Here is an 18,953-nt window from a genome sequence, read left to right on the forward strand (position 1 = left end):
GAAAGAGCGTGGTAAGTTCGGCCGGGCCGAATCTTTTATACCCTCCACCATAGATCGCATTTATCGAGTTCTATGCGCAGTTTCTCTTTTTAGGCAAACAAATAATATTAAATAAGAACTGTTATGCTATTGGAACTATATCAAGCTATAGTTCGATTCGAACCATAAATGAATGCTGAAAATTGTAGAAGTCATTTTGTAATATTTTAGTTCATTCGGATAAGAATTGCGCCTTGTAGGGGCTCAAGAAGTAAAATCGTTAGATCGGTTTATATGGGAGCTGTATCAAGTTATTGATCGATTCAGACTATATTAGACGCGAATGTTGAAAGTCATGAGAGAAGCCGTTGTACAAAATTTCTTCCAAATCGGATTAGAATTGCAGCCTTTAGAGGCCCAAGAAGTCAAGGTCCCAGATCGGTTTATATGGCAGCTATGCCAGATTATATACCGATTTGCGCCATACTTAGCACAGTTATTGGAAGTCATAGCAAAACACCTCATTGCACGCTCCATTGCTCAAGAAGTCAAGGTCCAAGATTGGTTTATATGACAGCTATACCAAATTATGAACCGATTTGAATCATACTAAACACAATTGTTGGCAGTGATACCAAAACACTACGTGCGAAATTTCAGTCAAATCGGATAAGAATTGCGCCCTCAAGAAACTCAAAAAGTCAAGTTCCAAGATCAAATTTGGACCGATTTGGCCCATTTACAATCCTAACCGTCCTGCACTAATAAAAAGTATTTATGCAAAATTTCAAGCGGCTAGCTTTACTCCTTCGGAAGTTAGCGTGCTTTCGACAGACAGACGGACGGACATGGCTGGATCGACTTAAAAAGACATGACGATCAATAATATATACAAACAGAATGACGAATTAAGTATAGCCCCATCCTATGGTGGAGGGTATAAAAATTTATTTGTGTTTGTTTGTTCCGTATAGACTCAAAAATGGCTGAATCGGTTTTCTAGAAATTTTTACAGATAGAGCATTTTGATCCCGTGGTAAAAATAGGATACTAAATTTTTTGATATCTGATATTCTTATTTTCAAAAACGCCAGATCTTGTAGATGGGTGGTGCGATTTCGCAAAATTTTGTGTGGTCTCTTATAGTAGCCAAAAAACAGAAAATTGCTACCCTATGTACGTAGGCGGGCCCCCTCCCCCTCAAAATCTACCAAATATATATATATATAGAGCAATTATGACAATATGGAACTCATTTGAAAGGTATTTACGAGTAGAATATGAATTTGATATTCAAATGTGGGGCCAAGTGTTTAGGGGGCCTCCCCTCCCCAAAGAGGACCAATTTACGGCCAAAGCAATATGGTTGTCAAATGAACGGTCTTTGGGAGTGAAGCATGAATCTGATGTAAATAGTAGTGAAAAAGTATCTATGGTTGTCAAATGAAAGGTCTTTGGGAGTGAAGCATGAATCTGATATAAATAGTAGTGAAAAAGTATCTATGGAACCACCCAACCTCGATAACACCACCCAAAATGGGTCATATATGCTGACCATTGCAAATGGGGCTTTCATAAGAGGTATTTTAGAGTGCAACATGAATCTGATACAAATTTTTAGGGCTAAGTCTTTGAGTGGCCGCCTCATCCCTCAAAACACCCCCAAACCGGACATGTTTGCCGACTATAGAAATATGGGGCTCAAGTGAAAGGTGTTTGGGAGTTGACCCCCTATCTAATATCAACATTCGGGCCAGCTAGTATCACATAAATGTTCACTTTGATTACGAAGTTATGGTAGGACCGTGACGAAACTGCAAGGTAGAGTCATTTTTAACTAACGATATTTGACACCCAAAAGTTGCAATTCAAATTTAACATCTTTATATATTGTGTATCTTTTAATTCTTCATTGTGGCTATATCTGAATTGTAATTGGCAATGATGTCAAGGGATTTAATACAACTCCCTTTTTCATATTTCAGCGAATGCAGGTAATAAATGCGCTTGTTAAGGACTTAAGACCCGAAATCCGTAGATCGGTCTATATGGCAGCTCAATCGAAATATAGTCCGATTGAGACTATATTTCGCAACGACATCAAAGGGCTTAGTACAATCCGCATAATAATTTCAACGAATTTGGATAATAACTGTGAGGTAAGTAATTAATCATTTTAATATTTTAAACCCAAATTAGTATATTTTGTTTTAAAGGTTGATTTTTTAAGGGCTATTGGAAAGTTTTTCAAACACATAAATATTCAGAAAAATTCATTAAATCTTTATGTTTGAAGATTGTTTCATGCAAATGTTTACCGTGATTGAGTCTCAAATGGTCCATCCGCTTAGTCCACTTTTGGCATATTCTTTCCAACATTTCGGATGGTAACTCACGAATAAATACTTCAATGTTGTCTTCCAATGCGTCAATTGAAGCTGGCTTGACTGTATAGACATGATCTTTAACATAGCCCCACAAAAAATAGTAGTCCAAAGGCTTTAAATCGCACGATCTAGGCGGCCAATTGACTATGACTATGACTTATTCTGGATGTGTTTGTAGATCTTCCAATGCTTCTGGTTGATCTTCACTACAAAATCGACAATTCTGCTTATTTACGTACCTATTGAGCCAAAAATGTGCTTCGCCGCTGAAGAAGAAGATGCGCGCGATGAAAATTCTTAACAGAGCACGCATTTAAAAAAAAAAAACGATTTTATAATTTGCAAGCGGTGTTAGTTTGTAGAACGATTCATGGTTAAATTATAGACCAAACTAAAGATGTTTGACAGTGAAAAACCAGTAAAGAAGGGCTAAAGTCGGGCGATGCCGACAGTATAATATCCTACACCTACCCTATATGTACAATGTGGGATCTATATCCACTTCTGAACCAATTTTGATGGACTTCGGCTAGCAAATATGTTCAAACTGTAAAAACTACGTTTGACAAATGACAACATTATGGCAAATTACCCAAAATCTGTCGAACATATATATGGGAGCTATATCTAATTCTGAACCGATTTAGAGTAAACTTCTCAGATAATGTGTTAATCGTCGAGGAAAGCGATGTGCAAAAGTTTGGCAAGATTGGTCAAACAATGCGCTTGCAGCGGCTCTTGGGGTGAAAATTTGGCGATATACATATATGACAGCTATATCTAAATCTGGGCCGATTTCTATGAAATTCACCAGTAATATTGAGAAACATAAGAAAATCCTTCCTGCAAAATATCGACAGAATCGGTTAACAAATGAGCACTTTTTTGCAATACTTCTCAAAATCGGTCGAACATATATATGAGAGCTATACCTAAATCTGAACCGATTTCCATGAAGTTCACCAGTAATGTCGAGAATCGTAAAAAAATGCTTCCTGCCAAACTTCGAGAGAATCGGTTAACAGATGACCATTTTATTGCATTATTTCTAAAAATTGGGCGAACATATATATGGGAGCTATATCTAAATCTGAACCAATTTTGACCAACCTCTATGTATTGTATATTGTGGTAGTCGTAAGGAAAGCGTTGTGCAATATTTTGGCAAGATTGGTCAATAAATGTGTTTGCAGTGGCTCTAGGAGTGAAAATCTGGCGGTATATACATATATATTTATGAGAGCTATATCTAAATCTGAACCGATTTAAATGAAATTCACCAGTAATATTGAGAGTCAAGAGAAAATCCCTCCTGCCAAAATTCGAGACTATTGGTTAAAAAATGATCATTTTATTGCATTAATACTGAAAATCGGACGCACATATATATGGGAGCTATATCCAGATCTGAACCGATTTTTTCCAATTTCAATAGGCTTCGTCTCTAGGCCGAAAAACACGTCTTGATGACGATCGGATAAAAACTGCGACCAGTACTTTGTACACAAATTACCACGGACAGACGGACAGACGGACAGATAGACAGACAGACGGACAGACAGACGGACAGACAGACGGACATAGCTAAATCGAATCAGAAAGTGATTCTGAGTCGATCGGTATGCTTATCAATGGGTCTATCTATCTTCCTTTTGGGTGTTACCAACAAATTCACTAAGTTTTAATACCCTGTACCAATACAAATAAACAAATGTACATACATATCGACGGCTTAATATTAAGAAGGGTCTTACTCGATTTGTTGTTATATTCCAGGAGAAGGATAAAACTTGGCATAGGCCTTTTTGGAAATGGTTTTTGTGTTTGAGGAATTGTGACTTTGACATTTGCCTTCCAGAATAAACAAAAAAACCCGATATTGGAAAAAGAATTGAGTTAGGCCTTTTTTTGACCTATATTTCAAACTAAACTATAACTATAAATTAATGTGTGATCCGTGCAGTTCCTTGGTTTTCCTCTTGAATATCTTTGTACAAAGTATAAATGGGATATAAAAGTCCGCATTGAATTCCTAAAAAAGAGACAAAACAAAAATAATGGAAAATATCAATTCAAAATAAATCTAGGATGACTTTTCAAGGCAAATGAATGCAATTCTCCAACATACCCACGGCCAGCATTGATGTGAAGAATTTCTTTACACGGTTATCACTGCTAACAAAGGCATTAACAAAGGCCATAATAACTCCAACAGTAACCGTCATAAAAGAAACTAAAACAAATGGCCTCATGTATTTAGCACGTCGCTGTAAAATTTTTTAGTAAAAAATTAAAACATTTAGAAAATTTTAATTTAAAAATTTTTTCATGGTTCATAATTTTTACCTTGATAATACCAGCAATAAGAAGACCTGATATAACCGTCATTATGGAAGTTATGACGACATAGGTTATTAAAATACCTTTTACTGAAATTTGACAAAAATGTAAAAATTTACTTTGAGGTCATTATTTGGCAAAATGGAAAGCGGTGTTATGAAAAAATATGATGAAATGAAAACAAGTAAAAGCATGCTAAGATCGTCCAGACCGAATCTTATATACACTATATCAGGTTAGAGACCGATTTAGACCATAATACAAAATTTCATTCCAATCGGCTGAGAACTGCGCCCTCTATAGGTTCGAGAATTATAATCTGGAAATCGGTTTATATCGGAGCTATATCAGATTATGAACCGATTTGAACCATAATTGTTGGAAATAAAAACAATAGACTTCATGCAATATTTCAGCCAAATCAGATAATAATTGCGCACTCTAGAGGCTCAAGAAGGCCACCGTAGCGCAGAGGTTAGCATGTCTGTCTATGACGCCTAGGTTCGAATCATGGCAGGAATATCAAAAAATTTTTCAGCGGTGGTTATTCCCTCCTAATGCTGGCTACATTTGTGAGGTACTTTGCCTTGTAAAAACTTCTCCCCAAAGAGGTGTCGCTCTGCGGCACGCCGTTCGGTCTCGGCTATAAAAAGGAGACCCCTTCTCATTGAGCTTAAAATTGAATCGGACAGCACTCATTGATTTGTGAGAAGTTTGCCCCAGTTCCTTAATGGAATGTTGTTGGACAAATTTGTATGTGAAGAGTCTCAAGGAATATAATTGGGAGATCGGTTTATATGGAAGCTATATTCAAATCTGAACCGATAAGGCCTGATATCAGTGTCTCTAGGAGTGAAAATCGGTCGATATATATATACATATATGAGAGCTATATCTGAATCTCAACCGATTTCTATGAAATTCATCTGTAAAGTTGAGAGTCAAGAGAAAATGTTTCCTGCCAAATTTTGATAGAATCGGTTACCAAATGACCATATTATTGCAATATTAGCTCAAATCGGACGAACAAATAAATGGGAGCTATATCCAAATCTAAACCGTTTTTTCCAATTTTAAAAAGCCTTTGTCCCTACATCAAAAAATATTTATGTGCCAAATTTGAAGATGATTGGATGAAAATTCCGACCTGTAGTTTGTGCACAAATTAACATTGACGGACGGAGATAGGTAAATCGAGTCAGGAATTGATTCTGAGACGATTGGTATACTTATCTATGGGTCTATCCCTCTTTCTTCTGGGTGTTACACACAAATGCACTAAATTATAGTACCCTGTATCAGGGCTGAGGAGTCGGAGTCGAGCAACTTTCCCTAGAGTCGGAGTCGAAAAAATTACCTTGGCTCCGACTCTGGACAAAATAGAAAAAATTTTTCACCAAAAGAAAAAAACATGCATTGGGAAAAGTACAGCTAATAGAAAGGGTTGTCGAGCGTGGTTAATGGCGCATTTGTATCATAGAGGCGTTTTTGCAATAAATACGATTCAAATGCAACATATCAATGTACGGGCCTTGAAGCCATCACACCTAATATGGTTGAAAGTCTTCTAACCTAAGACGATCTCTGGCTTTCATTTTCCATTTGCAAAGAAAATCTCAGATCATTGAGTTCATCCCGAAAAAGAAACAAACAAAAATTGTGAAATTTAACAATCTTCGCCCTAACAGGCAAAAAATTTGAAATGAAAAAAATTCGTCAGAGCCCGCCTGGAATTCGAAAATGGGCACACGGAACAACAGCGAGAGCCGTTGCCGTTGTCTAGCGTTCGAAGCCATCAATACAACTTCCAACAGATGCACTAAATCATGTGCTACCATTGAAGTAGTATAATCGTTGCAGACATAAAATCTGTCATTACACGACAACACATGCATTGGGAAAAGTACAGCTAATAGAAAGGGTTGTCGAGCGTGGTAAATGGGCTAATTGTATCATAGAGGTGTTTTCGCAATAAATACGATACAAATGCAACATATCAACGTACGGCCTTTGAAGCCATCACAGCTAATATGTTCTCGAAAGAGAAACAAACAAAAATATACTATTTTCGTAGCTTGATATTTCACAAATAGCTCTTTAATTGTCACAAATAATTATTTCAAGCTGAAACGGGCCCGCGTAGGAGCGAGCCCGTATTATCATGTCTTGTCTTACGGAAGTATCTATGCAAAATTTCATGCGAATAGCCTCATTCATTTCGACGGTATTGTAATTTCATCTGCTTGTTGACGAACGGGTGGAAATTGCTATATTGACTTTGAATACTCAGACGATCAAGAATATTTATTATAAATATTTTGAGACGTTACAAACCAAATGACAAGATTTGAGAAAAAATTCACTTTATAGGGCGCACCTCTAGTTCGGAGGCCAATAACAAGATTCTGAAGTTCGTTTCTGGGACAAAGGCTTCTCGATCTCCTAGCGACCCCTAATGCCCCCTCGGGGGGACTGGCTACCTATTGTTGTCGTTGGTGGTACCCAAGGATTTTCGCGTGGATGTGGCAATCACATTTTAATACACTTAGGAATAAATTTAATGTGGGCTCACTTTACGCCCACGATGTGATGACTTCATACTCGTTATCATCCTCCTCCTTCACTTCACCCTCAATTCTGAATAAGAGGTGAAAATTGGGGTTTCATAATTTACTCCTTAATAACTTTCATTTGGTACCCATATTGCATAGGGTTAAAAGGGGTCCAAAATTCTCAAGATCACGCAGGTCCTTTACAGGATTCACAGGGGGGTATTCATTTAGTCATTCCGTTTGCAACACATCGAAATATCAATTTCCGATCCTACAAAGTATATATATTTCGGATCGTCGTAAAATTCTAAGACGATTTAACGATGTCCGTCCGTCTGTTGTAATCACTCTACAGCCTTCAAAAATGATATTGAGCTGGGATTTGGCACAGATACGTCTTTTTGATGTACGCTGGTTAAGTTCTTGAATGGGCCAAATCGGACCATATTTGGATATAGCTGCTATATAGACCGATTTTCCGATATAGGGTCTAATGCCCATAAAAACTTTATTTTTCATCCGATTTTGCTGAAAGTTGAAACAGTGAGTAGTTTAAGGCTTCCCCACAACTGACCTAAATATGGTTCAGATCGGACTATATTTAGAGACAGCTACCAAAAAAACCGATCTCCCGATTAAGGGTCTGCAGCTTATAAAAGCTTTATTTATTACCCGATTTCGCTAAAATTTAAAACAGTGGGTTACTTTAAGCCTCCCGACATACCGATTCGCCGATAAAGGGTCTGAAGCCCATAAAAGCTTTAATTTTTATCCGATTTCGCCGAAATTTAAAACAATGGGTTATTTTAAGCCTCCCGACATCTGACCCAAATATGGTATGGATCGGACTATATTTAGATATAGCTGTCATATATACCGATCTGCCGATAAAGGGTCTGAAGCCCACAAAAATTTTATTTTTTAACCGATTTCGATAAAATTTGAAACAGTGAGTTATTTTTAGCCTCCTGACACCCGACCTAAATATGGTATAGATCGGACTATATTTAGATATAGCTTCCTTATAGACCGATCTGCCGATAAAGGGTCTGAAGCCCATAAAAGTTTTATTTTTTCACCGATTTCGCTGAAGTTTAAAACAGTGAGTAGGTTAAGACCACCCAACATCCGACCTAAATATCGTTCTGATCGGACTATGTTTAGATATAGCTGCCATATAAACCGATCTATTGATAAGAGGACTGAAGCCCATGAAAGCTTTATTTATTACCCGACTTCGCTGAAATTTTAAACAGTGAGTTTTTCGGAGCCTTACGATATCCGACCTTAATATGGTTCCAATCGGTTTATAATTGGATATATCTTCCAAAAAGACCAATATTTTATTCTACAAAATTGAATAGTGACATATATATTAGACCACTCAATGTCCGTGCCGAATTTGGGCATAAGTTATCCTATTTTCACCGGATTGTGACGAAAGTGGATTTACATATATACCCGAGATGGTGGTTATCCAAAGTTCGGCCCGGCCGAACTTAATGCCTTTTTACTTGTTTATATTTGATTTTACAGTTCGTAATCTACCCGTTAATACCTTTCATTTGTTAGCCATATTGCCCAGGTTAGGTATCACCTCCTTCTTTAGTGGTGGGTGTAAAATATAGCATTTTTAAGGTGCTTGCAGTCGACTCCAGAGTCTGAGTCGGAATCGAGCAATTTTCTTGCAGTGGGAATCGGAGTCGAGCAATTTTGACACGACTTCGATTCCGCCCTGCTCTGTACCACAGTGGTGGTGTAGGGTATAAAAACACAAACTGTACCCTGCACCACTACTATTGATATAATCAAATGTGTAGTTCGATTCTAAAACACTCCCAGATTCGTCTCAAATGTATAGTTCGGTTAAAAATCTCCTCTAGATTCGTCTTAGTCTTAGTGCGTCTGCCCGCATGTCCTTTCTGTGCCATTTGTCGTATTTTTATAATCAAAGTGGAGATCACATTTTAAACCCAATCATGACGAAATTCGTCTGTGATTATCTGCCACATATCCTTCGATTAAACTTACAAACTTTAGCTGCATCAGGATTATCAGCGAAAAGTTGGTTCATGAAATCCTTATTGGCCAGTACGGAGATAATGCCAATCGAAGCAATTCCATACGCAACGGCATTGATCCAGGCCACAGTTAATCCAAAACAAGGGCGAGTACACATTTTAAAAGCACTGTTGTTTCAAGTTTCAACCTATAAACACAAATGAACAGCTGGCATTGATTTTAGTTAATGTCTCAGACATCTACTTGCATTGAAAACCACAAAACTACTTAGGGGTTATTAATGCAAAGCTAAGAGCTAAAATGCAGTTATTGGTTGAAAAGACTCTGGTGCATACTTCCTAGACAATTAATGGGAATTAAGTTCAGGAGCACGAAAGAAAATAAAAAATATAGAAATATTGGGTTGCCCAAAAAGTAATTGCGGATTTTTCATATAGTCGGCGTTGACAAATTTTTTCACAGCTTGTGACTCTGTAATTGCATTCTTTCTTCTGTCAGTTATCAACTGTAACTTTTAGCTTGCTTTAGAAAAAAAGTGTAAAAAAAGTATATTTGATTAACGTTCATTCTAAGTTTCATTAGAAATGCATTTACTTTCTTTTAAAAAATCCGCAATTACTTTTTGGGCAACCCAATATATATTATCTTGACCTGACCTACCTGTATGCTGGTGCAAGCATCAATGCTTCAGAATCATATTGATGTACAATACTATCGGTAGAAAATATTTTAGCGTACTTCGTTCAAATTAGATAAACAAGAACAAAACATTAAAACTTTGTATCAAGAATTTTATTATTTTTATGACAACCATTTTTGTACTTAAGTACATTTTATCTTGTCACAAAAAAATATGAACATATGTTTTTCATAGAAAAAATTTTCATAAGTAGCTTTGCTAACATTACATTTTGTTCCCCGGTTAATTCTATCACAAGTTGATTGTTAAATCTCATATTTCATAGTGAAGGGTATTCGAAGTACATGAACACTATTTTCATTTTCAACCGTAACATAAATAGGTGGGTATTCCCACAAACCATTAACAAACTTAAAATAAATGTATTGACCAACACAGCGATTGGACAAATGTTTTTTTCTCCTCTGAATATTAGAAATGAATCATTGGATAAAGTTTCTTTTTCCTCTGAATATTAGAATTAAGTCATTTGCAAAAGCAATGAAGGGATAAATTTGAGAAAAAGTGTTCGGAATAGTCTACACTCAAGAAATTCTCTTAACAATTCATTTAAAAGATGAGTTTAAGCGAAGAACTTAAATTCAAATTCTACGGTATAGCATAAATCGTTACTTATTCCACATGCATGTTTTCCAATCCGATCTGTCATAACGAACACGTTCTGTTCTAGCCACCGACGTAGACAGGATTTCATTTCGAAGGGGGCCCGGCCCACTTTTTTCCAAATCGAAAAACTTTTCAAATCCGACTCTCCGACTTGACGTGGCGTTTTTCGTACTATTGGGTTGCCCAAAAAGTAATTGCGGATTTTTTAAAAGAAAGTAAATGCATTTTTAATAAAACTTAGAATGAACTTTAATCAAATATACTTTTTTTACACTTTTTTTCTAAAGCAAGCTAAAAGTTACAGCGGATAACTGACAGAAGAAAGAATGCAATTACAGAGTCACAAGCTGTGAAAAAATTTGTCAACGCCGAGTATATGAAAAATCCGCAATTACTTTTTGGGCAACCCAATAGTTTCCAACATCTTATTAAAATCATATTTTGTAAATCGATTAAAAAAATTAAATAGAAAATATTGAATCTTCGAAACTAAACCAAGTAAAAAGGCCTTAAATTCGGCCTGGCCGAACTTTGGATACCCGCCACCTCGGGTATATATGTAAACCACGTTTCGTCAAAATCCGGTGAAAAATTCATAGCTTATGCTTCATACCAGCTATATCGAAATATGTTCCGATTTGGACGAAATACTAATAAGTACAAGTCATTGTTCAATTGTGTATAACAAAATATTAATCTTTTTAGTAGCTATATCTACAAATAAACCGATCTGAACCATATACGATACGGATGTCGAAAAACCTAACATAAGTCACTGTGTCAAATTTCAGTGAAATAGGATTATAAATGCGTCTTTTATGGAGCCAAAACCTTAAATTGAGAGATCGTTCTATATCTCGACCGATTTGGTCCAAGTTGCAGACAAACTTCGAATTTCAGCGAAATCGGACAATGGGCCCTTTTATGGCCCCAAAACCTTAAATCGAGAGATCGGTCTATATGGCAGCTATATCCAAATCTGGAGCGATCTGGGCCAAATTGAAGAAGAATGTCGAAGGGCCTAACACAACTCACTGTCCCTAATTTTGGCAAAATCGGAAAAAAAATGCGCCTTTTATGGGCCCAAAACCCTTAAATCGAGAGATCGGTCTATATGGCAGCTATAACCAAATCTGGACCGATCTGGGCCAAATTGAAGAAGAATGTCAAAGAGCCTAACACAACTCACTGTCCCAAATTTCAGCAAAATCGGACGGAACACCATATGCAAAATTTCAGCCAAATCGGACAAAAATTGTGGCTTGAAAGGGCTTAATAATTCAAATCGGGAGATCGGTGTGTATTTGAACTCTATCAGCATAAAGACCGATTGAACTACACTTGGCACTGTTGTTGGAAGTCATAATGGAACACCACATACAAAAATTGCGGCTTGAAAGGGCTCAAGAATTCAAATCGGGAGATCGCTTTATATGGGAGCTACATCTTAATCTGAACCTACAATATATGACCTATTTGCAACGTCGAGGCGATCGAGAATATGTCTACTTTATGGGGTCTTAGACGGATATTTCGATGTTGCAAACGACGACAATGACTAGATTAATATACCCCCATCCTATGGCGGTGGGTATAATAAAAAAACGGAAATTCCTTTTTACATTATTACTAAAAAATTTCCCTTAAATCCTCCTCCTTCGGTTGAGCAAGAGTCGAGTTCTGACTACAATTGGGATGGTTTGGAGGGTTCAAATTGGGTAAATTTTCCTAATTTGAGTCGCCCAAACCAATGAGAAGTAATAACTCATACAAAAATAGCCACTTCCGTGAGATTAGGACGTACCCCAAACCAACGAGAAGTAATAACTCATACAAAAATAGCCACTTCCGTGAGCTAAGAAGGTTTTCACGATAAAAAGTCCTAAAGGGGATTAAAATCTGACTTCCACCTCCACGCGGTAATCCCTAGGTAACGCCAACAATAGCAACTAGTTTTTTTTTCACATATAATTTTTTTTGCAAAATTCTTTAAAAGAGAGAGAATTCTGAAGGCCCTGCGGCCTCGGGATTGACTTTTGTGACTTTTTCTCGAATTCTACGCAAAATTCTTCTAATTTGTTTACTATATTGCCTACATACCGTACACTTTCACTTGATGAGGGTTAAGACCCGTTTTGGCCCCCAACGCCCGAGCCCTAAGAACGGACTTCATATTCATGCTCCTGGAATCAATTTAAAGGGGTGTGAAAAATTGGATTATTTTGACATTTTCCTCGTAATCTGCACTTTTGCCGTTTTCCCAAGAAAAAAATTTATTGCATATGTAGGTTATAATGTTTAGAGAAAATGAAATGGGTTTCTTTTCAATTAAAACAAATTTAGTCTATTTTTCAATCAAATATGAACATAAGAATGGAACTAATACTATTTTTGAGTTCCCTATAAGTCTTATGAAAAATAACTATTTCGCAGTCTACGCATAGGTGTAGTACGTGCTGGCACTATTCGCTCTCTTTCGGATTTGTTCAACTTATCCCGCGGATGTTCTGGCTGGCGACTTTGAATCTCTTCTGCGGGTTGAGGTGTTAGAAAAAATCTTGTAGCACGACGATGGGGATAAAGTTCCATTTGATCGATGTGTTGTGGATTGGAGCCAAAAAAGTTCTGCAATAAGTTTGTGGATTGTTTTTTTGCAACTAATTATCTTTAATGACTTTGTTACTTACATTCGAGGGAAACATGTTTTTGTATGGTAGAAGTCAAAGTATTGCGGGAAAGGCTATTATTTTGAATTTGGTAAGGATGTGCAAGGCCAAAGAAGAATTTCGAAAAACTAATTTTCCAAAATTTATTATAGACACTTTTTTCAAAGTATGTTTTGTTTAATTTGTAATCATATTAGTTGGTTACCAAAAAGAGAATTCAATCAAGGAAAGGCAAACGTCGGGCGGTTCCGAAGAAATAATTCCCTCCACCTACTCTATCTGTATAAATTTGGCAATATACCTAAATGGACGCTTATGCTAAAACAACTTTTTGGGAGAAATTACCATGATTTGGATTAAATGACATGGAGATTTAGACATAAGTTAAAAATCAATTTGTGCCAAATTTCGTAACCCGAAATTTCGTAAAGATCGTTTAACAAATGACCGGTATATATATATATATATAGGAGCTACATCTAAATCTTTACCATTTCCAACTAAACACTTTAAATTTAGTAGAATTAATTGCAAATTGCAAACTTTGCCCATGAACATTCCACTAAGGAACAGGGGCAAACTTTTAACATATCAATGAGTGTAGTCCGATTCAAGTTTTAAGCTCAATGATAAGGGACCTCCTTTTTATAGACGAGCCCGAACGGCGTGCCGCAGTGCGAGGTCAAGAGGATCAAGAATAAATATACTTCATTGGGTCTCAGAGCAATATTTCGATGTATTACAAACGGAATGACGAAATTAATATACCCCCCCAAAAAATTTTAGAAAAATCGGCTGATCAATACGCTTGCAAATGCTTTCAAAGTGAATATCGGAAGGTACATACAGTGGGACTCTCTTTGAATTTTTTTTAATTTACAGTAATTAAATTTACAGTAATTAAAAAAATGTAATTGATTTTGTACTATTTTTGCGTTTTAATATCCGAAAGAAATTAAAAAAGTGGAACATCCACTCGATTTTGCTTCCCACTGTACATATGGGAGCTAAATCTGAACCGATAGAATTTTTTATTCAAAATTTCGTAAGAATCGGCTAAGAAATGACTACAATATTGCAACATTAATCCAAATCGGGAGACCATCTATGTGAGAGCTCAAGAAATTATTCAGTCGGCGGCTATCTCTTTACCTCTCTTCTAAGACCATGTACCACAGTAGTGGCGTAATGTATAGGTTAGGTTGAATGGGTCGCCCACTAAAGGTGAGTTCACTCGGAGGCCAGTTTGGCTCATTGTGGTACCCTAGAGAGAGAAAGGGAAGATAAAGGAAAATGTGAGACCTCATACTAGAGGTTATACACGAATAAAAAGAAAAAGAAAAAGACAAAGACAGGAGGAGTGGAGAAAACCCGAGCGGGAAGTGAAAAACAGCCCTTCGCTATGCAAGCACGGACCTACCTACGCCGGAGCCTGTTTCATACTTACTGTGTTCAGTAAGCTCGACAAATGGCACATAGGCTGGACCGATGACTGGTCCGCCCGGCGCAGACTAACCACTCCTGGCGCACTCGTCCGACCTCTCATTCCCTGGAATCCCCTCATGCCCAGGATCCCATGTCAGACTCACACCGTGGGCCCGGAGCCTATACAGGGATTCCAAACAGTCCGCCACACAACTCGAGCTCACCATCATCGACTCCAAGGCCTTGAGCGCCGCCATACTGTCCACATAAATTCTGAGTTTCGAGGGCGGTTGGCCCCTTGCCAGAATTTCTCGTGCGGCCACTGCAATGGCACAGACCATACACTCGTTCGGCAGTCTCAGAGACATACTGATATTGAGTACATCAGAGTAGACCCCCAATCCAGTCCCTGACTCCATCTTGGAGCCATCTGTGTAGTTCGAGGTCTCATTCTCCTCAAATACACCATCCGCCCTGCACTCGTCCCTCTCCGTATCCATAACACCCAGAATCGAACTGTGGCCACAACCATTCTCCTTCAGCATGCCGAGCTCTCTCAGCCTAAGCGCGAACCTGGCGGCGCAGTTTCAAATTTAGGCCCCAATGGGCTGCATATCCAGCATCGCTTCCAGGCCTGCCTGCGGTGCGGATCTCAGCGCCCCTATGATCCCGACCCAGGCCAGTCTCCGGACCTTCTCGAACTTCTTCGCACGCATCCTTTTCCCTACGACGTCCCACCATACCAGTGCTCCACATGCCAATACTGGTCTCACGATGGTCGTATACATCCAATAAATCATCTTGGGAGTTACCCCCCCACTTCCTACCGAACATCCCCCTGCAGGAGTAAAAAGCGCACAGTGCCTTACGGCTTTTTTCCTTGGTGTTTCTCTTCCAGGACAGTTTCAAATTGAGGATTATGCCTAGGTACTTCGCCTCCTTCAACAGCCGCAGGGTGACCCCGGCCAATGACGTGAATCGGTATCTTATATCAACGCGAAAAGAGCACCAGCTCCCATCGCTACAACCTGCTCACTGACCCTTCCATGATCTCGCTGATCGTCGACAGAAACTTGCCTCGGACCAGCAGCACAACGTCGTCCGCATAAGCGATAATCCTGGTGCCGTCCCCACCGAGGTCAATAAGGATTTCATTAATCACGAGGTTCCACATTATCGGTGAGAACACCCCTCCTTGGGGTGTTTCTCTAGTCACCCACCATTTGATCACATAATCTCCCAAGTTTGCATTAATAATCCTGCCGTAATCATACTATTTGTCCATTGGAAGAATCAGGGATGAATCCCCCTGCTGCCCAGTGCGGCGACTATCGCCCCACTTTCCACATTATTGAAAGCCCCCTGAATATCCAAGAAGGCCGCGAAAGTGTAATCCTTCTGTCGGAGACAGTATACATCTTTGGAGAATTTATTTCTGAATTCAAACCTCCTAATCAGATGGTGGTACTGTTCAAAATGTACCTATTCTGGGGTTCAGATCACAAAAACACTCTTGAGAATTAATGGAAGGAAGGCGTCCTTGCAAAACTAGGAACTATTGGTTTGCCCAAAAAGTAATTGCGGATTTTTTAAAAGAAAGTAAATGCATTTTTAATAAAACTTAGAATGAACTTTAATCAAATATACTTTTTTTACACTTTTTTTCTAAAGCAAGCTAAAAGTGACAGCTGATAACTGAGAAAGAATGCAATTACAGAGTCACAAGCTGTGAAAAAATTTGTCAACGCCGACTATATGAAAAATCCGCAATTACTTTTTGGGCAACCAATATGTTATGCATTTGTAGAGGCCTGATAGTTGTAGGTATGCCTCTAGCGACATGTAAGCCATCAAGAAGAGATTCGAAAGACAACGAATTGTAGATGGCCTCAAGACTCCAAGATTATATGGCCCAATCTAAACATGAAGAAATTTACCTTTCGCTGTAGTGAGAGAGAATACAACTCTCACTGTCATTTATATCTCATGAATGTTGTATAGCATTTTAAGCTTCTACATGGCAAGCCGCTAAACTGAAGCATATTTATATCAACAGTTTTATTGATTCGGTTTACCACAAACCAAGGAAATTAAAAATACAAAATATGAATAACCAATATGTAATGCTGATGCCTGCCAAGAGCAGGCAATTTTTCTACAAGACTTGTCATATACAAGGCGATTTCTTATCCATTAAGTGCTAGAGATTAATTTTTTTTATATAATATCAACATTGTACACCATGACGGGTATATTTTCAAATCCCAAATTTGGAGTATTTGTGACAATTACACACATTTTTGTATGTGCTATATTGGCCACGTGTGTGGTACGATCCTTAAATGCATCCACCGACAAAGTCAAGGATATGAGTAAGGAAGACAAAAAGATTTTTGCACTTTTGTTGACATTACTAGTGATGAGTTTGCTTAAAATAATTTTAAGTTTTGTTTTAATTGTTGGAATTGTTAAGGTACAGTCGAAGATCACTCTAAAATTGAGCATAATTTATAAAATAATATTTTTAGAAAAATCATCATTTGATGGCTCCTTGGATTGCTGCTACTTTCATATCTATGGTTGCCGTCTTCTTTTATACTTTGGTCGCCTTGGCCTTTAGTTTTGTGAATACCTTGAAACTGCGGCAGAATGCTGAACGCGTTTTGCCTGGAATGGGAATTTTAAGTAAGTCAGGGTACAACTTTCAAGTAGGGATATTTTCATCTTTAATTTGTCCCTTTTTTGTTTCAGTTACTCAAATTGGATTTTTTTATCCAATATTTGTTTTGTACCAAAGTGTTCTTGTATTTCGCCTTAAACGTGAAGGTATCTACGAAGGTCCTCAGGAATCATTTAATGATCATGATAGTGAACTGGTCGATTCTAATGAAGTATATTAACTCCTAGGAAGTGTAGATATTGAATTGTAAATATTGAAATGTGATATTTGATATTACAAGACTAGAATGGGAACAATGAAATATGACATTGACCAACAAAAAACGAAACAAGTAAAAGTGTGCTAAGTTCGGCCGGGCCGAAAAAAAAATTATAGAAAATAAATTAAGTTGTAGGGTTAATTAAGTTGTAGTTTTATTCTACATACCCAACTTCTGTATAGACTGATTTTGGCCGTATTTGGCACAGTTGTTTGAAGTCGTAACAGAACATCGCATGCAAAATTTCAGCCTAATCGGACGAAAATTGCGACTTGTAAGGACTAAAGAAGTCAAATCGGGAGATTGGTTTATATGGGAGCTTTATCAGGTTATAGACCGATTTGAATCGTACTTGGCACAGTATTTGGAAGTCATATGAGAACACTATGTGCAAAATTTCAGCCAAATCGGACAAGAATTGCGATTTCCAGGGTCTCAAGAATTCAAATCGGGAGATCGGTTTATATAATGGTGCTATATCAGGTTATAGACCGATTTGAACCGTACTAAACACAGTTGTTGGAAGTCATAACAGAACACTACATGCAAAATTTTAGCCAAATCGGAAAAAAATTACGGCTTCCATGGGCTCGGGAAGTCAAATCGGGAGACCAGTTTATATGGGAGCGATATCAGGTTATAGACCGACTTAAACCGTAGACAGTTGTTGGAAGTCATAATAGAACACCACATGAAAAACTTCAGCTAAAAAGGACAAAAATTGCGACTTCCAGGGGCTCCAGAAATCAAATCTGGAGATCGGTTAATATGGGAACCATATCAGGTTATAGACCGATGTGGAACGTACTTAACACAGTTGTTGGAAGTCATAACAGAATGTCACATGCAAAATTTCATCCAAATCGGTTTGGGATCGGTATATATGGGAGCTATATCTAAATCTGAACCGATATATCCTATTTGCAATCCCCAACGACCTTCATCGATACTAAGTATCTGTGCAAAATTTGAAGCGCCTAGCTTTACGCGTTCGGCCTTAATCGTGATTTCGATAGACGGGCGAACATGGCTAGATCGATTCAAAATGACGAGACAATCAATAATATATATACTTTATGGGGTCTCAGACGAATATTTCGAGGTGGTACAAACGAAAGGACTAGATTAGTATACCTCCATCCTATGGTGGTGGGTATAAAAACAATTAAATTGTTAGAAAATTCTGTGCTAAGTTCGGCCGCGACGAATCTTGGGAACCCGCCACCATAAAGTCTGCCTTAATTGTACTTAAATGAACTTGGTTGAAGGGCATGACTGTACTTAATTCAGCTTTATGGGCTTTATCGAATTATATATTGATATAGGCCCCATATAAA

The 18,953-nt window shown here is 37.8% G+C and overlaps 3 protein-coding genes across 3 annotated transcripts; 1 reads left to right on the forward strand and 2 right to left on the reverse strand.

Annotated features, from left to right (window-relative positions):
* Positions 1 to 4,257: 4,257 nt before the first annotated feature.
* LOC131997818 (uncharacterized) lies at positions 4,258 to 9,513 on the reverse strand. Its single transcript, XM_059369515.1, has 4 exons — positions 9,290 to 9,513; positions 4,713 to 4,795; positions 4,495 to 4,633; positions 4,258 to 4,398 (listed from the first exon to the last, which is right to left on the reverse strand). Exons 1-4 carry the CDS (start codon positions 9,435 to 9,437, stop codon positions 4,310 to 4,312), a joined length of 459 nt encoding a protein of 152 aa, XP_059225498.1. The 5' UTR covers positions 9,438 to 9,513; the 3' UTR covers positions 4,258 to 4,309.
* Positions 9,514 to 12,871: 3,358 nt separating this feature from the next.
* Positions 12,872 to 13,418, reverse strand: LOC131998135 (uncharacterized). The gene is made up of 2 exons (XM_059370435.1): positions 13,274 to 13,418; positions 12,872 to 13,211 (listed from the first exon to the last, which is right to left on the reverse strand). Exons 1-2 carry the CDS (start codon positions 13,286 to 13,288, stop codon positions 12,996 to 12,998), a joined length of 231 nt encoding a protein of 76 aa, XP_059226418.1. The 5' UTR covers positions 13,289 to 13,418; the 3' UTR covers positions 12,872 to 12,995.
* A 3,431-nt stretch (positions 13,419 to 16,849) lies between these two features.
* On the forward strand, positions 16,850 to 17,674 carry LOC106088046 (uncharacterized). The gene is made up of 3 exons (XM_013253342.2): positions 16,850 to 17,150; positions 17,206 to 17,362; positions 17,429 to 17,674. The coding sequence occupies exons 1-3, from the start codon at positions 16,920 to 16,922 to the stop codon at positions 17,575 to 17,577; spliced, it is 537 nt and encodes a 178-aa protein (XP_013108796.2). The 5' UTR covers positions 16,850 to 16,919; the 3' UTR covers positions 17,578 to 17,674.
* The last annotated feature ends 1,279 nt before the right edge of the window (positions 17,675 to 18,953 follow it).

The sequence above is a fragment of the Stomoxys calcitrans genome, chromosome 5 (assembly GCF_963082655.1).
Source record: "Stomoxys calcitrans chromosome 5, idStoCalc2.1, whole genome shotgun sequence".
Lineage (NCBI taxonomy): Eukaryota > Metazoa > Arthropoda > Insecta > Diptera > Muscidae > Stomoxys > Stomoxys calcitrans.